Genomic DNA, 21,575 nt, shown 5'->3' on the forward strand with positions numbered 1-21,575 from the left:
CCTGATGTGGAAACTGAAAAAAAAAAAAAAAAAAAAATTGATTTACATATTTAAACAATTAAATGCCAATATAAATAATGTTGTCACTGGTGAGGCGTTGAAAGGTAATTAAAGTAAAACTTTTTTGTTTCCTATATGTATTTTTCTTGGATCTCCTGCAAGACAATTTTCACCTTCCCTTTGTGATCAGAGCCGTCCCAGGACTTCAGGGGCTTCCTACCTACAGAATTTATTAAGAGTTCCCCCTGATCCCACCTCCACAGAATCATTTCTTCTGAAGGGCCCCCCTTCCATGAGTGAACTCATCCAAGGGCACCGGCTCAGCAAGGAAAAAAGGTTAACCGTGGCTCCACCAGGTAAACATTTTTTCCTTGGGTGCATGTGATGCAAATGATTAGTTGAATAGACTCTCCCCTTCCTTCCAGTCACTCAGGCCCACGTAACTGCAGAGTCTACCTTTGATGGTGTGTAAATTCCTACAAGTCAAGTAAAAACTTCCTTACACTTAGCTTCCCATTTCCTCCTTCACTCATATTCCTTAGAATGACAGACTTCCATTTAACAGCCAAAGATGGCAAGTGAGAGTTGGAAGGAATGGGATAGGTAAAGGGAAACTAGCAGCAAGCACAACGCACACACACTTGGATCCTATTTGCAGTTTGGTAGCTCATGGCGAGTCCATCTTGGTCAGATTTGGCCAGTTCTCTCATCATTTTTAAATGTAATTTCCGTAAAGGGAGCCATATGTATAAGAAGGCTTTTGGGCTGATTTCCTTTTGTAGTGACTCAGAATGTCTCCTCAATCATTACATTGGGAATAAAAGTAAAACCCTCTAAGATTTTGCTCCTCAGGGACATTTAGGTCTTAGCATGATGTTCTTGGTTCTTGTAGATTGCAAGCCCCCATTGGTTAATGACCAACATGCTCACACTTAGCTTCACTATTTTGCATTTATCTTTCTTCCTTCCTTCCTTTCATTCTTTTTACTTGTTCTATGAAGAGGCCTAAATCGAAAATGTGACATATGGCAAATAGAGAAAATTATTCTTGCTTAAAAATCATCCTTTTAAGGAATCCCTGCATGTGAGTATAGGGCAGAAGTGGCAAACAAGGAGTCCATAAACCAATGTAAGCTTAAAGGCAGCTGTTATTTGACTATTGCCAGAAAATAAAAAATAAAACTAATTTAAGTTAGTTATTGACAGTTAAAAATTCAAGAGATTTTATATGAGCATCAGCATTTTGGCCTCTTTTGGAAGATTCTGAGTATCTGGCAGCCCTGGGTCTGTGTTCACACCTGTCAACACCTGTTGGAGCTCTGTAGTGGCTGCTGCTGTTAGGGCAAGCTTTGCACTTTGCCACAGTCCCCACTCCTCCTTATTACTTGTACCCAGCCTGCTATCCTCATTTCTATTCTCTCCTGGCCCCTCCTGTAGTCTTTGAGTTTGCCACCGTTGAAATAGAATTTATTTTTTCATTTTACCTTAATTCCTTTTTGCAAACCTCAGCCTTTGGATCTCTAACACTTTCCTTATCTGATTCATGGAATCAGCCTACTGATTGGGATTAAAAGATGTGGTGTAGAAACTGATAGTGCATTTCATGTTCTAAAGGTGTCTGAGGAAATTGGTAGTGATAATGAGTTGGAATGGTGTAATAGCCAAAATATACACCTAAGAAGAAAAACAGTAAAAACTGCGTGGTGTTTTTAATTTCATAACTGATTTCCTATTGTTTTAGACCTCCTTGGAAGGTACCTTGAAGTATTCTGTGAATCACCAAAGTGGTAATGATTTATCAGGATACCTAACTCGGATAAAACCCACAAGTCTTCTTTTTAGTGTTCCAGATGGATTTAGTAGCACTATCTACTGGAACTTAGAAAAGAAATTGGTATGATTAATAAATAACTCCTATTGCTGTTTAATTAAAAAGATAACATCTCAATAAGGTTAAAAATTAATAATCAATGTTAACAATAACTGTTTTCATTTTTGTATGACTGGTTTTTGTTTACATGAATATATATTTTATATTGTTATCATTACATTGTTTAAACCATGAACATTATATCACAAGCTTTTCCATGTTGTTATCTAGTCTCGTTTTTATTTGTTAAAGTTATTGTATCATAGATTTTGTTTCAGATGCTGTTACCGCATTAATCACTACTTCTCTTCTTGTCCACTGAGGTAGTTTTTCATTATTTGTTATATTATAGAGCACTGCTGGGAATACCCTCATGCATTCAGCTTCTCATCTATTAAATTTTTCTCAAGAGTGAGATGGCTCAGTTAGAAGTTGAACATCTTTCTGTTTTTTGCTCCATTCTGATGTTGCTATCAAGAAGGGTATATCAATGTACTAAAAGCCCATAAAACACTTTCCCTTTTTCCCACATTGGGAATCTTTCTGCTACTTTATACACACTGTACACATCTTACAACTCTAAAGTCAGTTAGCATTCATGAATGAGAGTACCATGTATTGTCTTAAACTCTTTAGTTTGGAATAACCAGAAAATACCATTGACCTTAGAAATGATTACTATTTATGAGATTCCAGGCCGGGTGCAGTGGTTCACACCTGTAATCCCAGCACTTTGGGAGGCCAAGGCAGGTGAATCGCTTGGGCTCAGGAGTTTTAGACCAGCCTTGGCAACATGGTGAAACCCTGTCTCTACAAAAATTAGCCAGGTGTGGTAGTGGGCACCTGCAGTCCCAGCTACTCAGGAGCCTAAGGTGGGACCCCTTGAGCCAGGGAGGCGGAAGTTTCAGCGAACCGAGATCACACCACTACACTCCATCCTGGGTGACACAGTGAGACGCTGTCTCAAAAAAAAAAAAAAAAAAAAAAGATTAGAGATATAAGGAATGTGGAATTCAGAATAATGACCAGACCAGAAAATCATGCTAATGACAGCTTACCATATTGATAACCTTTATAATTCTCACCATTTATGTAAAGTTAAAATAATAAAAGAGGAAAGGAAGTAAAGCTGTTATAGCTTTAGGAATTTTTAATTATGTATCGTGGAATCAACCAGATTAATGCTTAATAAATTACTATCAAATCAATCTTAGCAACATTTTCTAAAAGATCCTAGTTAAACGAATTACTATAGAAAGTGACTGACCATCCACACCAAATAAATTGTAGCTTCTACAAATATCTGCATTATTACCCATATATGTTATTTTCCCTCAGCTGAATTATATAGGGTAAGACATATCAAACATTTTTATGATGCTTTTACTATATAAAATCTTTTCATTAAGCCAAGAAAGAGAAAATATGACATATAATACCAGTCTTATGTTCTATATAAGAAATATCATAAGCCCATGGGAAATAGTAGATTTTATGAGTATTTTTAAATTCATGAGTTTAACCATTATAAAATTTTCTAGCTAGTAACAATATCTATTAATCATTTTAAAAGGAAAATTCTCTATTAATCAGAATGTTTTTGATAAGCATTGTTTTCTTATATATATATATTTGTTTTTGTTTGTTTTTGTTTTTTTTTTTTTTTTTGAGACGGAGTCTCGCTCTGTCGCCCAGGCTGGAGGGCAGTGGCACAACCTTGGCTCACTGCAAGCTCCGCCTCCCAGGTTCATGTCATTCTCCCGCCTCAGCCTCCCAAGTAGCTGGGACTACAGGTGCCCGTCACCACGCCCGGCTAATTTTTTGTATTTTTAGTAGAGATGGAGTTTCACAGTATTAGCCAGGATGGTCTCAATCTCCTGATCGTGATCCGCCAGTCTCGGCCTCCCAAAGTGCTGAGATTACAGGCGTGAGCCACAGCGCCCAGCCTAAAATATATTTATAGTACATCTTTTTAGATGATTTTTAATTATTCTAATAAGCAGATATGGGCTTTATTTTTCTATTGAGGACCGCTGAAGCAATTACCTCAACTAAAAATGAAATCAGTTTAATTTGTTTTTAATCCTTCAGTTGAAGAATTGAGAGAGGTATGTCTCGTTTAAAAATTTAAGACACAGAACATAAAATGTTATTTAGTCTGTACAAGAGATACTTTCAAATAGATTTTATTTCTATGAGATGGTAAACAGAAAACCTCATCTCCTTAAATGCACAATTTCTCCATTCTGGAGAATCAACTATAGGGTGGGGCACTGATTTTCAACATTAGTAGAATATTTTATCCTAATTGATTAATGCATTATACTGATCGATTTGCTGCATTAGTACAACCTTTTAAGGGAAAATTCTGGTGTTTCCCTCTGGCTGGCTCAGCTTCTGCAGCCTCAGCCCTTGCAGTTCCAGTGCTTCTGGCCATGGTGCTTGTTCACTTTCTTGTTCTTAACTTTATCCTTATCCTGGCACACAAATTCCAGTGTCCTTCCACATGCTCGTCTTAGTTTTCACCGTTTCAGTTACCAGCTGGTCTGAGAAGTGCCTATCAGCCTTGATGACCTTGACCCAAAAGGGACCCTGTTGTCATCAAGGAGTTTGTAATTAGGCAGCAGATTGTATGTCTTCACAAAATTGTTGCCTATTTTTTAGCCAGCATTTTATCTTGACTCCTTAACTACCTAGGCCTATATCCTTCTCCTCCTCCTCCTTCCCCTCTTCCTCCTCCTCCTCATCATCTTACCATTTAATCAATAATTGCAATCAGCCTGTCAGAATATGTAAAAGGAATCCATATAATTCACAGGCGGGAGTTGTTATTTCTGTAGTAAAGACCTGACTGCAGCATTTACACATAATAAATAGGAAATGGCAAACCTGGGGAAGCAAGTTTGGACTCAATCTGGAAGTAATAGCCTAAGCAGCTTGCTCTTCACACTGTGTTTCCCATGTCACGCTTTTCCTCTTAGATATCTTGCTTCTCCCTCTCATTTCAATCTCCTCCCTCCTTCTGTTCCTCCCTCCTTCCATCCCTCCCCCCTCTCTTTCTCTGACACAATGACTCAGCTAGTTTAAGAGAATGGTATTATTTTGAAGTCTGAAGATGTTTCTGTGATATTTTGCATTTTACTGATTTTTAAAGCAACTTACAGAAGTGTATTAGCCTTAGATTCATAATCACCCCTTGAGATATATAGTCAACAATACACACCGACATGTTCGTAGTAAAAACTGCCTTTATGTTTCACTGCATTCAAACAAGTAGATATTTGTTTGTTTCGTGTATTGCAAAGCCTGTGTTCTTAAGCATGTACCCAAATCACATTTATTTCATTAATCCATTTACTCGTTCACCAGAATGTAATAAAAGTCAGTGAATATCTGCCATGTGTCAGGCACTTTTCTTGGCTCTTGATATACAACGATATTCAAATGAAACTCATAGTCTGGTAGGGGAGGTAGGAGACAAATATGTACTGATGTTAATAGATATTCTTGAAATAAATAAAGGCATTAGGATGGTTAGGAACATCCTTCCAGAAGAAACGCAAGGCTGGCCATGAAAGGTGACTATATCGTAATAGGCAGAAGGTGGCGGCGCAGGTGTGGGTCGTAAGAAGAACCTTATAGGAAAGTAGGTCAACTTGCCCCAGTGCCATGAGCTCAACCTGGTGCAGGAGTTGGAGGTCATAGAAAGCAAGGCTGCAAAGGGACCTGAAGACAGAGGGCCGGGTTAGTGAGAGCAGACCTTCCCACGGGCATAGCCTAGCAGTTTTAAGAATAGGATCAGATTTTCATTTGATAAAATCACCCTGATGACAAGGTGGAGAATGGATTAGATGAGGGTAACATCTAACATAAAGAAGCAGGTACAGAGACTCATAAAATATGCAGATGAGAGGTAGCGGAGACCAGAATCAAAACTGTGAGGAATAGGAATGTTTAAATATGTCCCAAGTTACAATTCAGTTATATATTTCATCAGCCAGCATGTCCTGTGCGCACACAACCTGCTCTTACCGCTTTCCATGTTCTGTATGTGGAAGGAGCTCAGTCAATCTTGTTTGAACTAATGACCTCAGTATTTTGTACTTTATAAATTATATTTTTTCCTATAGAGGCTTTTCTATTTATGTGTGTTCCACTTCCCCATATCACTATACTTTCTTTTTCCACAGGATTCAATTCTTGAACTGGTAGGAGTGAAGGGTAGTCTGTTGAAACCTGTAATCTCTTAGGCTTGTATTTTCTTTGAACATAGTTTCCACGAATTCTTCCCTGCAGGGGAAGGCCTGGGCACTTCTTGATGTCAGAACATGTTGTCTTTAGTTTGGAATCTGCCAAAACAAAAGTTAAATAAAAAATGTTAATTCCTGCCACCCCAGCACTTCGGGAGGCCAAAGCAGGAGGATTGCTTGAGCCCAGGAGTCCGAGACTGGCCTGGGTAACATAGCGAGACCTCGTCTCTACATTAAAATTTAAAAATTAGCTGGATGTGCTGGCATGTATTCATAGTCCCAGCTGCTCAGGAGGCTAAGGTGGGAGGATTGCTTGAGTCTGGGAGGTCGAGGCTGCAGTGAGCCACTGCACTCCAGCTAGTGACAGAGTGAGACCCTGTCTCAGAAAAAAAAAAAAAAGAAGAAGAATAAAAAATATATTATCACAAAATTGTCAACCACATGTTGAGAAATACATTTTTATACTTGCTGTGTATTTTTCAATAGGTAACGGTTCAAAAATTTTAAAGTACAAAGGGTATACAGTAGATGGTAGATTTCTGCCACAACTGCGCCCACCCAACCTTTTGTATTTTTTTCAGAAACATTCTATACATATATAAGGAAACGCACATAAATATATACATATATAAAAACATATGCATTTTACATATGTGTTAATACCATTGGCACGACCACAGACGTTATGCATGCCGGTTTTTTTTTCACTTGATATATCTGGGTTCTTCTTTCCTATACATTCATCTTTTTGTTCCTTTTGAGTCAGAAGAAGTTATGAAGGGGAAGGAAGACATGCTTGAGCTCTTTAAGAAAGCTTGGAATTTTCTGTGTGTACAATAGAAATATTTCTTGCCAAATGATAAAATGACAGCTGCAAGAATGCTTCTGTTCAGAACTATTCAATAGAAATATGATATAAACCATATATGTAAATTTAAATTCTCTAGTAGTCTAGTAGTCATGTTAGAAAAAGTAAAAAGAAGTCAGGCACCATGGCTCATGCCTATAATCCCAGCACTTTGGGAGGCCAAAATGGAGGATCACTTGAGCCCAGGAGTTCAAGACCAGCCTGGGCAACATGGCGAAACCATGTCTCTACAAAAAATAAAAAGATTATTCGGACATAGTGGCATGTGCCTGTAGTCTCAGCTACTCAGGAGGCTGAGATGGGAGGATTGCTTGAGCCCAGGAGATTGAGGCTGCAGTGAGCCATGATCGTGCAACTGCACTCCAGGCTGGGTGACAGAGCAAGACCCTGTTTCAAAAAATAAATAAAATAATAAGAAACAAGTGAACTTAATTTTAGTAATAGATTTTAATTGACACACTATATCCATAATGTGATCATTTCAACATGGAATTCATAGGTGACTAACACCTATAATTCCACTTTGGGAGGCTGAGGTGGGTGGATCCCTTGAGGCTAAGAGTTCGAGACCAGCCTGGGCATCATGGTGAAACCCTGTCTCTACAAAAACTACAAAAATTAGCCAGTCATGGTGGTGCACGCCTGTAGTTCCACCTACTCAGGAGGCCAAGGTGTGGCGATCGCTTGAGCCCAGGAAGCAGAGGTTGCAGTGAGCCAAGATTGTGCTACTTCTTTCCAGCCTGGGTGACAGAGTGAGACCCTGTCAAAAAAAAAATACACACACACACACACACACACATTCTGTTTTTCTTATTCAGCCTTTGAAATTCAGTATTATGCACTTACAGCATATCTTGATTTGAACTAGCCACATTTCAAATGCTCAACAGCCTCATTTGGTTAAGGGCTACTGTATTGGACGGTGCAGTTCTAGAACTTCTTACCAATAGTTTTAACTAGATAGAATTTCCACACGGAAATCTAAATTTCAAGAACTAACAACTGATTTTAAAATAAAATTTAAGATGGCATGTATTTCGTTTTTATTTCTTTTCTTTTTTTTTTAAGACAGAATCTCGCTCTTGTTGCCCAGGCTGGAGTGCAATGGCACAATATTGCCTCACCACAACCTCCGCCTCCCAGGTTCAAGCGATTCTCCTGCCCCAGCCTCCCAACTAGCTAGGATTACAGGTATGTGCCACCATGCCTGGCTAATTTTGTATTTTTAGTAGAGTCAGGGTTTCTCCATGTTGGTCAGGCTGGTCTTGAATTCCTGACCTCAGGTGATCCTCCTGCCTCAGCCTCCCAAAGTGCTGGGATTACAGGCATGAGCCACTGCGCCCGGCCCTCATTTTTCTTTTAAACTGAAATACCAGACCAAACGTGCTATTTTGCCGATTCTGCTTTGTCTCTGATTGGTGGCAATGCTTTTTAAAATAGATACATATTAAATGTTTGAGCCAGGCGTGGTGGCTCATGCCTGTAATCCCAGCACTTGGGGAGGCTGAGGCGGGCAGATCACAAGGTCAAGAGATCGAGACCATCCTGGCCAACATGGTGAAACCCCATCTCTACTAAAAATACAAAAATTAGCTGGGCATGGTGGCGCGTGCCTGTAATCCCAGCTACTTGGGAGGCTGAGGCAGGAGAATTGCTTGAACCCAGGAGGTGGAGGTTGCAGTGAGCCAAGATCACGCCATTGCACTCTAGCCTGGGCAACAAGAGCGAGACTCTGTCTCAATTAAAAAAAAAAAAGTTTGTACCTGTATACCCTTTTCATACATCTCTTATTTGTTACTAGATCTCCTTGTCAATATAAAAACTTAATTACTTAGGTATATCCTAACAAAACATATTCCTTAAACATTCTTAAAACAGTATAATGACTTTTTTTTAATTACTGTAATGAAGTTGTGAAAGCCCATGTTTCTTATTTTAAGCAGAGAGCGCCTTAAAAAAGTTTAAAATGCACCCTGCCAGTTTTAAATAGCAGAATTTATTGACACCATATATACAGACTGAAAACACATCAAAGTCTTTCAAGGTTGATTATTTCATGTGCCTTCCTTCTTCCCACAGTAAGAGAGAAGATAAAGATAATACTGAGTAAACCATTCTGTGCTACAAATTGGACCCATTCAACAAAAATGCAATACTTAGTAGAACACCTGATGACCATGGTCCTATTCGTGTTTTTATTTTGTTTTATTTTTTTATTTACTGGTCTCTCCTGTGTCAGGTATTCCTATCCAGAAATTACATTTCCTTAAAAGATTTCATATTCAAAACCTGAGCATTGTATGCGAAATAAGCTATGGTGAAAGGATGAAACTTTTTAATTACTGAAGAGATCAATATGAAAAACTCTGTAGCAAGAATGTGTATATTATATTAGATCATACTTTTCAATCCATATTGACTATTTTAGTATCATTATGTAATTTTAAAGTCTTTTAGATTTTGTTAAAATTTTATTAAATCCATGGAAATTGAAAGTTCCTTATTTTAATCCTTAGGAGAAAAACTACAATTTTTCTCTAATATATCCATAAAGTGAAAGAAGAAGTACTTATTTGATATTCTTAATTGTTACATATTTAAGAGCAAGAGTAATTAGTTCATACTTATGTTCACCTAAGTCCACCCATACATTGCTGAGGACAGCAGCCTCCAGAAGGTGGCTGTTTCCGGAGGAGTAACAGGGAGGAACAGGTGAGCTGAGATATACATGAGGCCCAGGACATTCCAGGCAATAACTGTCTGCCTCTCCTGACTCTGCCCAAACCCCAAATGATGCTTTCCAGCTCACTAAATATATATATATCAGCAGGCAGACACTCGAGCTGAAAGAGACATTTCTAGGGTTCGTTTCTAGATCACAGATCCTGCCTCAGGCTCACTGAAGTGACCAGCCTCCACCCAGTAATAACAAACTAGTCTAAATCCAGAATAAAACAATTATACATTTTAATCTCACCACCTTCTACCTGTGTGTGCTGTCCACCCTCAAGACAGAGAATAGCCTGTATTCCACCAACCGGCAATCACTAGCCTACAACACCAAATCCACAGTTTCTTTGGTATCCTTTGTGCCAGGGAGTTGGGTGCTGAACAGTCTACCTGTAATATTACCTTGCCTTCATATCCCAAAGCTCTGCAAGCAAAGAAGAGTTCTAGTGGGCAGCTAGGGCCATTCGTTGTAGTCCAGAGGAAGAGAGCCATCAGCATCTTCTATGCTGTACTCATACCTATTTAATCCAATCTGCTGGCACCAGTCTATTATATTCTGCTATTTGCCCCCACTGTAACTACATAACAACCACCTCTATTACAACAGTGATTATAAGGCATTATCTGAGATGGTATGTCCAAACTGTACCTTGCAAAGGGACTTCTATCTGCAAAGAATACTAAGAAAACATATTATGAGAAAGTCACAGTAGGTACCCAGGGAAGCCAATCTCTAGGTTAACCAACTACTTCCCTGTCCATTTCTCCTCATAAATGTAAAAGGAGAGCCTACAGTGAAGAAATCCTGGGAGGGCATCTCCCAGCTCTGAGACTCTCTGATGCTATGAATTCAAGTTATTCTATCCGTGACTGGGTCTGGAGGCCACTGTGTAAAATCTATGCTTCTAAATAAATGTTAAGATATCTCAGCATCATATAGTTCCCAAGAAAAGGGAATGCTTTTTCCAAAAAAACGGGACAATTCCCATTATCTAATATATAAAACAAACTTTTTTGATGATTTAAAGTGACTGTGTTGTGAACTGAGTAGACAGGGCAGGAAGGAGTAGTGATGTCCCTGAGTTCTTGCTGAATTCTGACAACAGGCCAACACTTTGATTTCTCTGTCAAAACGGCGGGATTCGATATCTAAAAGTATACAGATACTGTTACATGGAATATGGAAGCCACTGATTTAATTCTGGCATGTCCATCAACATGACAGCCACCTGAACTCCTTTGAGGCATTGTAAACGGTTAGGAAAACTGACCTTTCTACACACGAAATCTGGCTTCAGCAGCTCTCCTGAGCTCTAAGGGAGTCGGGCAGGGGCAGCCTGAGCTCTGGCTGTGAGCATAGCTCAACTGATGTGTAGTTAGAATGTTCATGGAAGGCCCAGGCTTGCTCCTTCCCACTCCTTTATTTTAAATGATGTAGTGAGCCAGGCGTGGTGGCTCACGCCTGTAATCCCAGCACTTTGGGAGGCCGAGGTGGGTGGATCACTTGAGCCCAGGAGTTTGAGACCAGCCTGGGCAACATGGTGAAACCCTGTCTCTACAAAAAATACAAAAATTAGCCAGGCATGATGGTGTGTGCCTGTAGTTTCAGGGGAGGCTGAGGTGGGAGAATTGCTTGAGCCCAGGAGGTGGGGGCTGCAGTGAGCTGTGATTGCACCACTGCACTCTAGCCTGGGTGACAGTGCCTAAATAAATAAATAAAAAGAAAGAAAGAAATGATGTAGTGAAAATACAGTTTCATAGCACTTATACCTAGACTACTTAAAGTGACCTAGTAATTAAACTGACATAGCTCATCCACCAGCAAAGATTCCTAGTGCACCACACTCATTACAGAGCAGGGAAGCATTGCTGCCACCCTCAGGGATTCCTCTTGCATAACTCTGTGTTCTGTCCTCCACACACCCATCTCTTTAGTCATCTATTGATCTTATTCAGTTTTCCTGGCAGTTTCCCCAGTGTATTTTACCTGAAAGGTACAAGAGGAAAAAGGAAAAGCACAACTCAAAATGGTTGACTATTCCATTCTTTGTGTTCTTCAAAAAGTGTAAAGTCATAAGGATGCCACAGAAAGTAAATTCATTGTCCTTTGTCACCTCTCAGCCAATAATAGTCATTGATATACTCTCCGTACCACAAATTTAAAGTTTTTTATGAACTGTACATGCAATAGCCAAGTTTATTTTAACTTTAGTCATTACTGGATCCCAGAGATTTTCTTTTTCTTTTTTGGCATATAGATTATTTATGTCACTTCAGTGTGCCCAGTCCACAGATGAGATCTTCTGAGGGACTGCTTCTGGAGCCGGCCCTCTTGTGTGATTGAATTAGCCAGTGATGGTTCTCAGGACTAGATTAGATTGTTACTCTTAAAATAATTACTTAAAAAAAAAAAAAAAACAACTTCTATAACTTGAAAATTTTGTGGCTGGGGGCGGTGGCTCACGCCTGTAATCCCAGCACTTTGGGAAGCCGAGGTGGGCAGATCGCTTGAGGTCAGGAGTTCGAGAGCAGCCTGACCAACATGGTGAAACCCTGTCTCTACTAAAAATACAAAAATTAGCCGGGCGTGGTGGCGCACGCCTGTAATTTCAGCTACTCAGGAGGCTGAGGCAGGAGAATTCGCTTGAACCTGGGAGGTGGAGGCTGCAGTGAGCCAAGATGGCACCCACTGCACTTCAGCCTGGGCAACAGAGCAAGACTCTGTCTCAAAAAAAAAAAGAAAAGAAAAATTTGCATTTAAAACTTATATGAAAATACATACATTTATTTTGCAGAATAATGATCTAGAGCAGGACTGTCATTTTAACTAAAGTTATTTTTGGCCAGGCATGGTGGCTCATGCCTGTAATCCCAGCACTTTGGGAGGCCGAGGCAGGTGGATCACAAGGTCAGGAGTTTGAGACCAGCCTGGCCAAGGTGGTGAAACCCCATCTCTACTAAAAATACAAAAATTAGTGGGGCACAGTGGTGGGTGCCTGTAATCCCAGCTACTCAGGAGGCTGAGGCAGGAGAATCGCTTGAACCTAGGAGGTGGAGGTTGCAGTGAGCCAAGATCGCGCCACTGCACTCTAGCCTGGGTGACAGAGCAAGACTCTGTCTCAAAAAAAAAAAAGTTATTCTTAGTGGATATAAAAATTGGTGTTTTTGGCCGGTCATGGTGGCTCATGTCTGTAATCCCAGCACTTTGGGAGGCCGAGGCGGGTGGATCACAAGGTCAAGAGATGGAGACCATTCTAGCCAACATGGTGACACACACCTGTAATCCCAGCTACTCGGGAGGCTGAGGCAGGAGAATCACTTGACTCTAGGAAGCGGAGGTTGCAGTGAGCTAAGATTGCGCCACTGCACTCCAGCCTGGTGACAGAGTAAGACTCCGTCTCAAAAAAAAAAAAAAATTGCTGTTTTTTTGGTTTGTTTTGTGTTTTAGTTTAAGGAGACACAGTGCCTCATCTTAAGGTCTTTTTTGCTGCTCTGATGCTGGTCATCTAGTCCATTCTTTTGCTCTAAACTGAGCCTTGTCTCCCAGTTCTTCTTTGCACTTCAGGTTGTGTCTTGCTACAAAGAGAAAATTAGTCTGTGATCAGTTTGGATCACAAGAACTGAAATTGTACATTTAGAATAGAAGCCAGGGATGTGATGCACACCCATGATCCCAGCTACTCAGGAGGCTGAGATGGGAGGATCACTTGAGCCTGGGAGTTAGAGGCTGCAGTGAGCCGAGATCGTGCCACTGCATTCCAGCCTGGGCGACAGAACAAGACCCTGTGTCTAAAAAATAAAAAGAAGAAAAGAAAGAAATTTAAAGTAGGAAGGGCTACCGTTTGCTTCTGGCCAAGCTTCACCTCTAACCACAGGATCTTTTAAAAGACTAGTTCTGAGGTCCTTTACTCTGAGTAGGTATTTATGGAATAAGCCATTATGTATTGACATTAGAATCAGTTAAACATAAATTTTTTTCTCTTTTTATGCACTACTTGACATCAAAAGCAAAAAGAGGTAAGTTGGCTATAAACCTGTAGGTGAATCTTATCTTTCTTAATAGATTTGTTCCTGAGTAGCTCTGCTTCAGTTAAATTTCTGTGAATCAAATACTTTTACATTAGGAAGATTGTCATTGGAAATTCTTATTCTTTTCTTTGAAAATGAATAAGCATCTTCTGTAAACTTAGATTTTCAAGATATCTAGTATTTAAACATTTTGCTTTTCCTTTAACCAAGTTATACTTACAGTTTAATTTGCTTGTGAAGACAAGGCATTTTGAAACACTTGGTTTAGTTTTGAGGTAACTGAATTGTTTCTCCCACCAAAAATGTGGATTACATGTAATAAGTATTTCCTATTTTCTTAAAAATGAAAAAAAAAGCCAAGAGACAACTGATACTGGTGAAAGTCTATAATTTTCAGATCCATTGATTTACAGAAGAAGATGCCCTGAACCTCTCAGAATATTTTCTAGTGTAATTTTTTTAATGATTAAAAGAAATGAAGAAAATATTAAACAAGAAGATCAAACACATTTCATTGAGTGGCGTCTCATATGTTTTTCTTGTTTGGGATCTATTTTTATAATTGATCTTTTTAGTGGATTCTTGGTTGTAGTTTAACTTATTTCTCTTTTGTTTCTTTTTGATGATGTATCAATTCTGACATTTCAAAGGTAGAGCTGGCCTTCATTAGATATATGCGGTTATTGACTTTGCTTAACAAGAACAGACTATCGTACCACCTTGAGTTAACTCTGTGCCAGCTGGCGTTGCTCTTGAGAAGGTCATTTCTAAACAAAAGATTATTTTTTGAAAGGTTTTTAATTGATGTAAGAATCTGGCAGCAAAATGTACTTTTACCTCTTGGTGCCACTGTGTTTAATTACCCTCTCCCCATTTATCCTCCATGTCTTTCCTACCATAGGCTGTTGATAACACACATGCTCATGGTTTAACTGTAAGTTGTTCAGAAACAGAAAGCTGACTGTACTGCAGGGCATTTTTATATTTCTCTTTTGCAAGATTTGAAATAAAAATAGATTTTTGCATGAATATTGCTTTGTTTTATAAGCTAGTCATCTGATATTCGTCAGGACAGCAAATGGGAAGATGGGTGAAAGGTTTTGTCAAATCTATAACCACTGAAAAATCTAAAAATGCTCCCTCTCTACTTAGCAAGGCATGCTGTCATTCTACATTGTTGAAGACGACTTTCATGCTTGTCATTGAAGTGTGATGAACTATATGCAGTTGTCATTTATATGAAGGAGGAGCCAGATGCTTTTTAAGATTTGTCACCAGGTCTTATTTTTGCATTGTCTATATTGAAATTTTTTGATGTGTTTCAACAATTCCTTCTTTTTGTTCTCTGGAAATTTTTAATGAAGAATTATTGTTTCTATCAAGAGTATATGCTGGCCGGGCGCGGTGGCTCACGCTTGTAATCCCAGCATTTTGGGAGGCCGAGGCGGGCGGATCACGAGGTCAGGAGATCGAGACCATCCTGGCTAACACAGTGAAACCCCATCTCTACTAAAAATACAAAAAATTAGCCGGGCGTGGTGGCGAGTGCCTGTAGTCCCAGCTACTCGGGAGGCTGAGGCAGGAGAATGGCGTGAACCCGGGAGGTGGAGTTTGCAGTGAGCCGAGATTGCGCCACTGCACTCCAGCCAGGGCGACAGAGCGAGACTCCGTCTCAAAAAAAAAAAGAGTATATGCTATAGTGGACTGTGCTGTGTTAAAGACTGATGTAAATATGTCTGAAGTGTTTGGTGATATAAATTAGCAGATTTCACCCGAGAAGTCAGAAATTACACTATCGTCTGTGGGTACTTTTAGAATAACTAATGTTTTAACAGGGGATGTAATATGTTTGGTGAAAAGGGATGAGATAGCCAACTCTATGTGTTTGATTATAAAATGCTGACAGTGCTTCACAGCTCTCCATTTTTATTCATATCAGTGTACCATTAAATTCATCATTAGATTTTTGAAAATAGTTATTTTCCTAGCTACTGTTAATATTTATGTAAATGTTTCTATCTCATGCTCTTCTTCTTTTATATATAATATTTCTTTCTCAGTTTTTCCTTATTATTTCTAAATTCTCTATATGTGCGTTTTTCAGTTTATTTGTTTAGGAATTCACAGGACTGTTTAAATGTTCAAGTTGTTATTACAAGGAGAATGTATATTGATGCTTCTTTCCATTAACCTTTCTGTTAATTCACTAACATTACTAATCACTCGGTAGATTTAGTGAGGAATCATTTACTGTTCATGTTATTTGGCACAACTTAAATGATGGCAATTTAAAAATTATTTTCAAGATTTATATATCAAAATCTTACAGTTACCAAAGAAGAATAATTGATCATCTGATAACACTAAATTAACCTTAAAATCTTTATCAGATAATATTTATCCATTCTTATTCCTTTTGTTAGAAAGATGTTGTTACAATGACAGGAATGTCTAAATTGTAAGCTCTCCCTTCAAGTGAATTAATTAAACAATGACATTGATGATACTAATAAATAAATCCGAGGATTTTTTAAAGGGAGGTGGTCTGCACCACATAAATTCCCTAGCAAAGTGTTGTGGGGAATTGAAGAATTGTAAGGCAGAGTCCTGCCTGCTGTCAAGGAGCTGCATAGTGTGGCTAGGGAGAATAGATACACTGCAAGGGAAGCAGGGGCCTAGAGGTCTGTAAGAAATGCCAAAAGAAGCTGGGCGCAGTGGCTCATGCCTGTAATCCCAGCATTTTGGGAGGCTGAGGCAGGCGGATTGCTTGCCTCAGGAATATGAGACCAGCCTGGGCAACACGGTGAAACTCCGTCTCTACTAAAAATGCAAAAATTAGCCAGGTGTGGTAGCATGCACGTGTAATCCCAGCTACTCGGGAGGCTGAGGCATAAGAATTACTTGAACCTGGGAGGTGAAGATTGCAGTGAGCCAAGATGGAGATCACGCCACTGCACTCCAGCCTGAGTGACAGAGCAAGACACTGTCTCAAAAAAAAAAAAAAAAAAAAAAGAAAGAAATACCGAAGGAGGTGAGAGAAGTGCTAAAGGAGTTTGCAGGAAGCAGACACCTCCTTCTGGGGTGGCCAGAAATAATGACTGAAATTTGACTTTGCAAAGTCTGACAGACAAGAGCATTTCTGGTGAATATAATGATAGGAGGAACAGCTTGTTGAAATGCATTTCTCCTATGATCCATTTTGACCTTTCTTATTTCCTTGTTGTTAATAGCATTTACTTTGTTTCTTGAAGCTGAAAACCTTAAGGGCATTCGACTCCTCCCTTTCCTTTGTCCATCATGTCTAATCGATGGTCTCAGGGCTGCATGCTTTCACAAACATTCTCTCCCCTGATCTTCACATGAATCCTGCAAGATTGGTATTTAATGTTCTCACTTAACAGATAGAAAAACTGAGGCTCAGAACAGTTAAGTCACTTCTTCAGTGTCCCTACCTTCAGTGTCACTAGCTACTTCAGTGTCACTAGCTACTGGTTGTTGGAGCTGGAATCTAACAGAGAGACAGAGGTCTTTCTGATGGACTCTAAATTTCATGCTGAAATGGAGAAGAGCTGAGGAGCACAGAGGAGAGAGAACAGAGAATAAAGAGGGCCAGGCACGGTGGCTCATGCCTGTAATAGCAGCGCTTTGGGAGGCTGAGGTGAGCAGATCGTTTGAGCACAGGATTTCAAGAGCAGCCTCGGCAACATGGCAAAACCCTGTCTCCACAAAAAGTTAAAAAAAATAAGCTGGGTGTAGTGGCACTGGGGAGGCTGGGGTGGGAGGATCGCCTGAACCCGGGAGGCAGAGGTTGCAGTGAGCCGAGAGCACACTACTGCACTCCAGCCTGGGTGACAGGAGTGAGACTCCATCTCAAAAAAATGAAAGAAGAAAGCTGAGAGGCCATAGGAAATGGCTGCAGAAGCATCGTAGGCAAACGCAAGGAAATTATTGTGATGTACCCTCACTTAAGACTCCAGTGCATCTAAGTGTGTTAGTAACTGATTATGGAGAGCACCTTTGTGCTATTATCAGAATTCCTGGGTGTGGGAGATTTTTATAACTGTGCAGCTTTTCTATCTCCACGTCAGTGCACAGTATATGGACATTTACATTTTCCACTAACACAGCTCCTCACATTCCACTCCTGTCAGTGTAGTTTTCCCCAGTACCACTGTTTTGACCACTTTCACACTTCTATCTACAGTGCTTTTGCTAAGAAGGAATCTGCTAAATTCGCATGCAGATTCTTTTTTTTTTTTTTGACGGAGTTTCGCTCTTGTTGCCCAAGCTGGAGTGTGATGGCGCGATCTCGGCTCATTGCAACCTCCACCTCCCGGGTTCAAGCAATTCTCCTGCCTCAGCCTCCCGAGTAGCTGGGATTACAGCCACATGCCACCACGCCCGGCTAATTTTTTGTATTTTTAATGGAAATGGAGTTTCACCATGTTGGCCGGGCTGGTCTCGAACTCCTGACCTCAGGTGGTCCGCCCACCTTGGCCTCCTAAAGTGCTGGGATTACAGGCATGAGCCACCACGCCCAGCCCCAGATTATCCTTCTTAATTTGTTCTTCCTGCCTTTTGTATATATCTTTTTCACTTTGAGTTTCCTTGAATTAAAACTTTTTAATTCAACTCTTGGATTGCTTAGTTTTGAATAATTTGAGAGAATTTGGGCTGTTCTTGGTTTATTTAGACTGAAAAAGTACTCTCGGCAGAGTAAGAAGGAGCACTAACTGCTTCTACTTTGGAGCAAGTATCAAAGGCTCTGTTAGTCTGCTGCGGCTTCCATCACAAATGACTGCAGACTGGATGCCTTAAACAACAGAAGTTTATTTTCTCACAGTTCTGGAGGCCCGAAGTTCAAAATCAAGGTGTCCGCAGGTCTGTTTTCTCCTGAGGTCTCCCTCCTTGGATTGCAGAAGGCCACCTTCTCACTGTCCTCCCATCTCTGTGCACTGCATCCCTGGTGTCTCTCTGTATGTATTAATCCTCTCTTCTTTACAAGGACACCAATCAGATTGGATTAGGGCCAACTCTAACAGTGTCACTTTAATTTAATCACCTCTTATAAAGGTCCTGTCTTCAAATACAGTTGCATTCTAAGGTTCTGAGAGTTAGGGCTTCAATATATGAATTTAGGGGAACACAATTCAGTCTATACCATCATGGGCCATTCCACTGAAAGGGCGTGGGTGGACAGTCAGAAACCTGGGCACAAGTTCTCACTCTGCCACTCTCTCGATGGGCCCTAAGAAAATCACTTAACCCTTCTGATCCTCAGTGTTCTAATCTGTAAAATGGGGATTATGACTACCAATCTCAGTTGAGTTTTGTTTGTTTGTTTTTTTGTTTTTGAGACAGAGTCTCGCTCTGTCGCTCAGGCTGGAGTGCAGTGGTGTGATCTCGGCTCACTGCAACCTCCACCTCCTGGGTTCAAGCAGTTCTCGTAGCTCAGCTTCCCAAGTAGCTGGGACTACAGGCACGCACTACCATGCCCAGCTAATTTTTGTTATTTTAGTAGAGATGAGTTTTCACCACGTTGGCTAGGCTGGTCTTGAACTCCTGAACTGAAGCTATCTGCCAGCCTCAGTTTCCCAAAGTGCTGGGATTACAGGCATGAGCCACTGTGCCTGGCCTCACTTGAGTTTTCTAGGCACTAAAAAGCTTTTGTTCATTATAAAAGCCATACAGAGGCCAGGTGCGGTGGCTCACGCCTGTAATCCCAGCACTTTGGGAGGCTGAGGCGGGCGGATCACGAGGTCAGGAGTTCGAGACCAGCCTGGCCAATATAGTGAAACCCTGTCTCTACTAAAAATACAAAAATTAGCCGGGCATCATGGCTCACGCCTGTAATCCCAGCACTTTGGGAGGCTGAGGCAGGCGGATCATGAGGTCAAGAGATGGAGCCATCCTGGCCAACATGGCAAAACCCCGTCTCTAAAAATACTAAAAATACAAAAGTTAAGTGGGCATGGTGGTGTGTGCCTGTAGTCCCAGCTACTTGGGAGGCTGAGGCAGGAGAATCACTTGAACCCGGGAGGCGGAGGTTGCAGTGAGCCGAGATTGCGCCACTGCACTCCAGCCTGGCGACAGAGTGAGACTCCATCTCAAAAAAAAAAGTAATCCAGAAAGTGACCTTGCATAAACTTAGTTTCTCATTTCTAAACAAAAATAAAATGTATCTCATAGAGTTTTTACAATGATTCAAGAGCTTTTGCATGCAGATTGTCTGCAAATATATATATAGCACTTTTTATAAGCATTACATATTACCACTATTTCTCATCCTTCTTTCTTCTACATTTCTTCTGCCTGCTCTTCCTTTTTTGTCATTGCCTAAAATCCCTATTAATGAATAGTTTGGAAGAACATGGCCAGGTTTGCAGAAAGAAGAGAGATACCCTTTTCCCTCCCATAAGGACTAAAAGAGGATGTCTCTGTGCTTTGATCATTAACCACGGAGTGTTAATTTTAGGACAATCTATAACTCTCTGTCAATTTCCTACTTAACAGCTTTCAAAAGTAAATGTTCTTGCTTTTCCACTAACTGTTAATCATCTGTTCTTATTGAAAGGTCTTTAATGAATATTGACTGTTTACTCCAAGTTTATAATATTTTTGGTCTAAAGTGGTTGTCTTAGTCCATTTTCTGTTGCTTATAACAGAATACTTGAAACTGGATGATTTATAAAGAAAAGGAATTTGTCATTTGCAGTTATGGAAGCTGAGAAGTCCAAGGTCACGGTGAGAGCCTTCTTGCTGGTGGGGACTCTGCAGAGTCCCAAAGTGGTGCAGGGCATCACATGGCAAGGGGGCTGAACATGCTAAGTCAGGTCTGTCTTCCTCTTATAAAGCCACCAATTCCACTCCCATCATAACCCATGAATCCATTAACCCATGAATCCATTAATCCATGAATGGGTTTATCCATTCATGAGAGCAGACCTTTATGATCCAATCACCTCTTAAAAAGTTCCACCTTTCAATACTGCCACATTGGAGATTAAGTATCAACATGAAATTTGGAGGGGATATTCAAACCATAGCAGTGGTATCTATTTAAATCTATTTACTTTCAAATAAATAATAGCAGCAATGTTCTGTGATAGCAATTGTTCAAAGAAATTCATTAAACCTTTTTTATAAACAGTCTTGGAAAGAATACACCAAGTTAGCAAAGATAATAACTAAGAGTCTCATCAAGAGGCGTGTGTGTTCCTTATATCATCAACTTCCATTTCTCCTGCCTATTTTTAAGGATATGAGTATGTGGGCCGGGCGCAATGGCTTACGCCTGTAATCCCAGCCCTTTGGGAGGCCGAGGCAGGCGGATCACGAGGTCAGGGGATCAAGACCATCCTGGATAACACGGTGAAAACCCCGTCTCTAATAAAAATACAAAAAATTAGCCGGGCGTGGTGGCGGGCACCTGTAGTCCCAGCTACTTGGGAGGCTGAGGCAGGAGAATGGCGTGAACCCGGGAGGCGGAGCTTGCAGTGAGCCGAGATCACACCACTGCACTCCAGCCTGGGTGACAGAACGAGCCTCCATCTAAAAAAAAAAAAAAAGAATATGAGTATATGAGTTGCCCATTTTCAAAACAGGAAAGGAAAAGAAGAAAGCACACGTCCCTTTTTTTCTCACTTGTTGAAGGAAAGAGACTGAAAAATCATGAACTTATGAAAGACAGAGGAAGAGGTGCCTAAGGAGAAAGAGAATATTTAAGTAAGAGGATTAATACCTATATATGTCAGAAGAAGAAATGTAGAAATACAGTTTTTACACAGTGGAAAAGAAAAGTTTCTCTAAACTGTAGACCAACAAACTT

The 21,575-nt window shown here is 40.3% G+C and overlaps 1 protein-coding gene across 6 annotated transcripts in view; it reads left to right on the top strand.

Annotated features, from left to right (window-relative positions):
* The window catches only part of BICD1 (BICD cargo adaptor 1), a 272,490-nt gene that overhangs the window by 228,472 nt on the left and 22,443 nt on the right, over positions 1 to 21,575 (top strand). For 2 of the 6 annotated variants that reach the window (XR_004028348.1, XM_030804955.1), the window contains exon 8: positions 163 to 356. The exons of 2 other annotated variants lie outside the window; for them this stretch is intronic. Coding sequence is in view for 3 of the 4 variants with exons in the window: in XM_030804955.1 (XP_030660815.1) it covers positions 163 to 356 (194 nt within the window). In the remaining variant the exon portion in view is untranslated. Of the gene's footprint in view, positions 1 to 162; positions 357 to 13,726; positions 13,736 to 21,575 lie in introns of all 6 variants that reach the window. 2 more of the 6 variants (XM_030804954.1, XM_030804958.1) reach the window with 2 other exon arrangements.

The sequence above is a fragment of the Nomascus leucogenys genome, chromosome 23 (assembly GCF_006542625.1).
Source record: "Nomascus leucogenys isolate Asia chromosome 23, Asia_NLE_v1, whole genome shotgun sequence".
NCBI lineage: Eukaryota > Metazoa > Chordata > Mammalia > Primates > Hylobatidae > Nomascus > Nomascus leucogenys.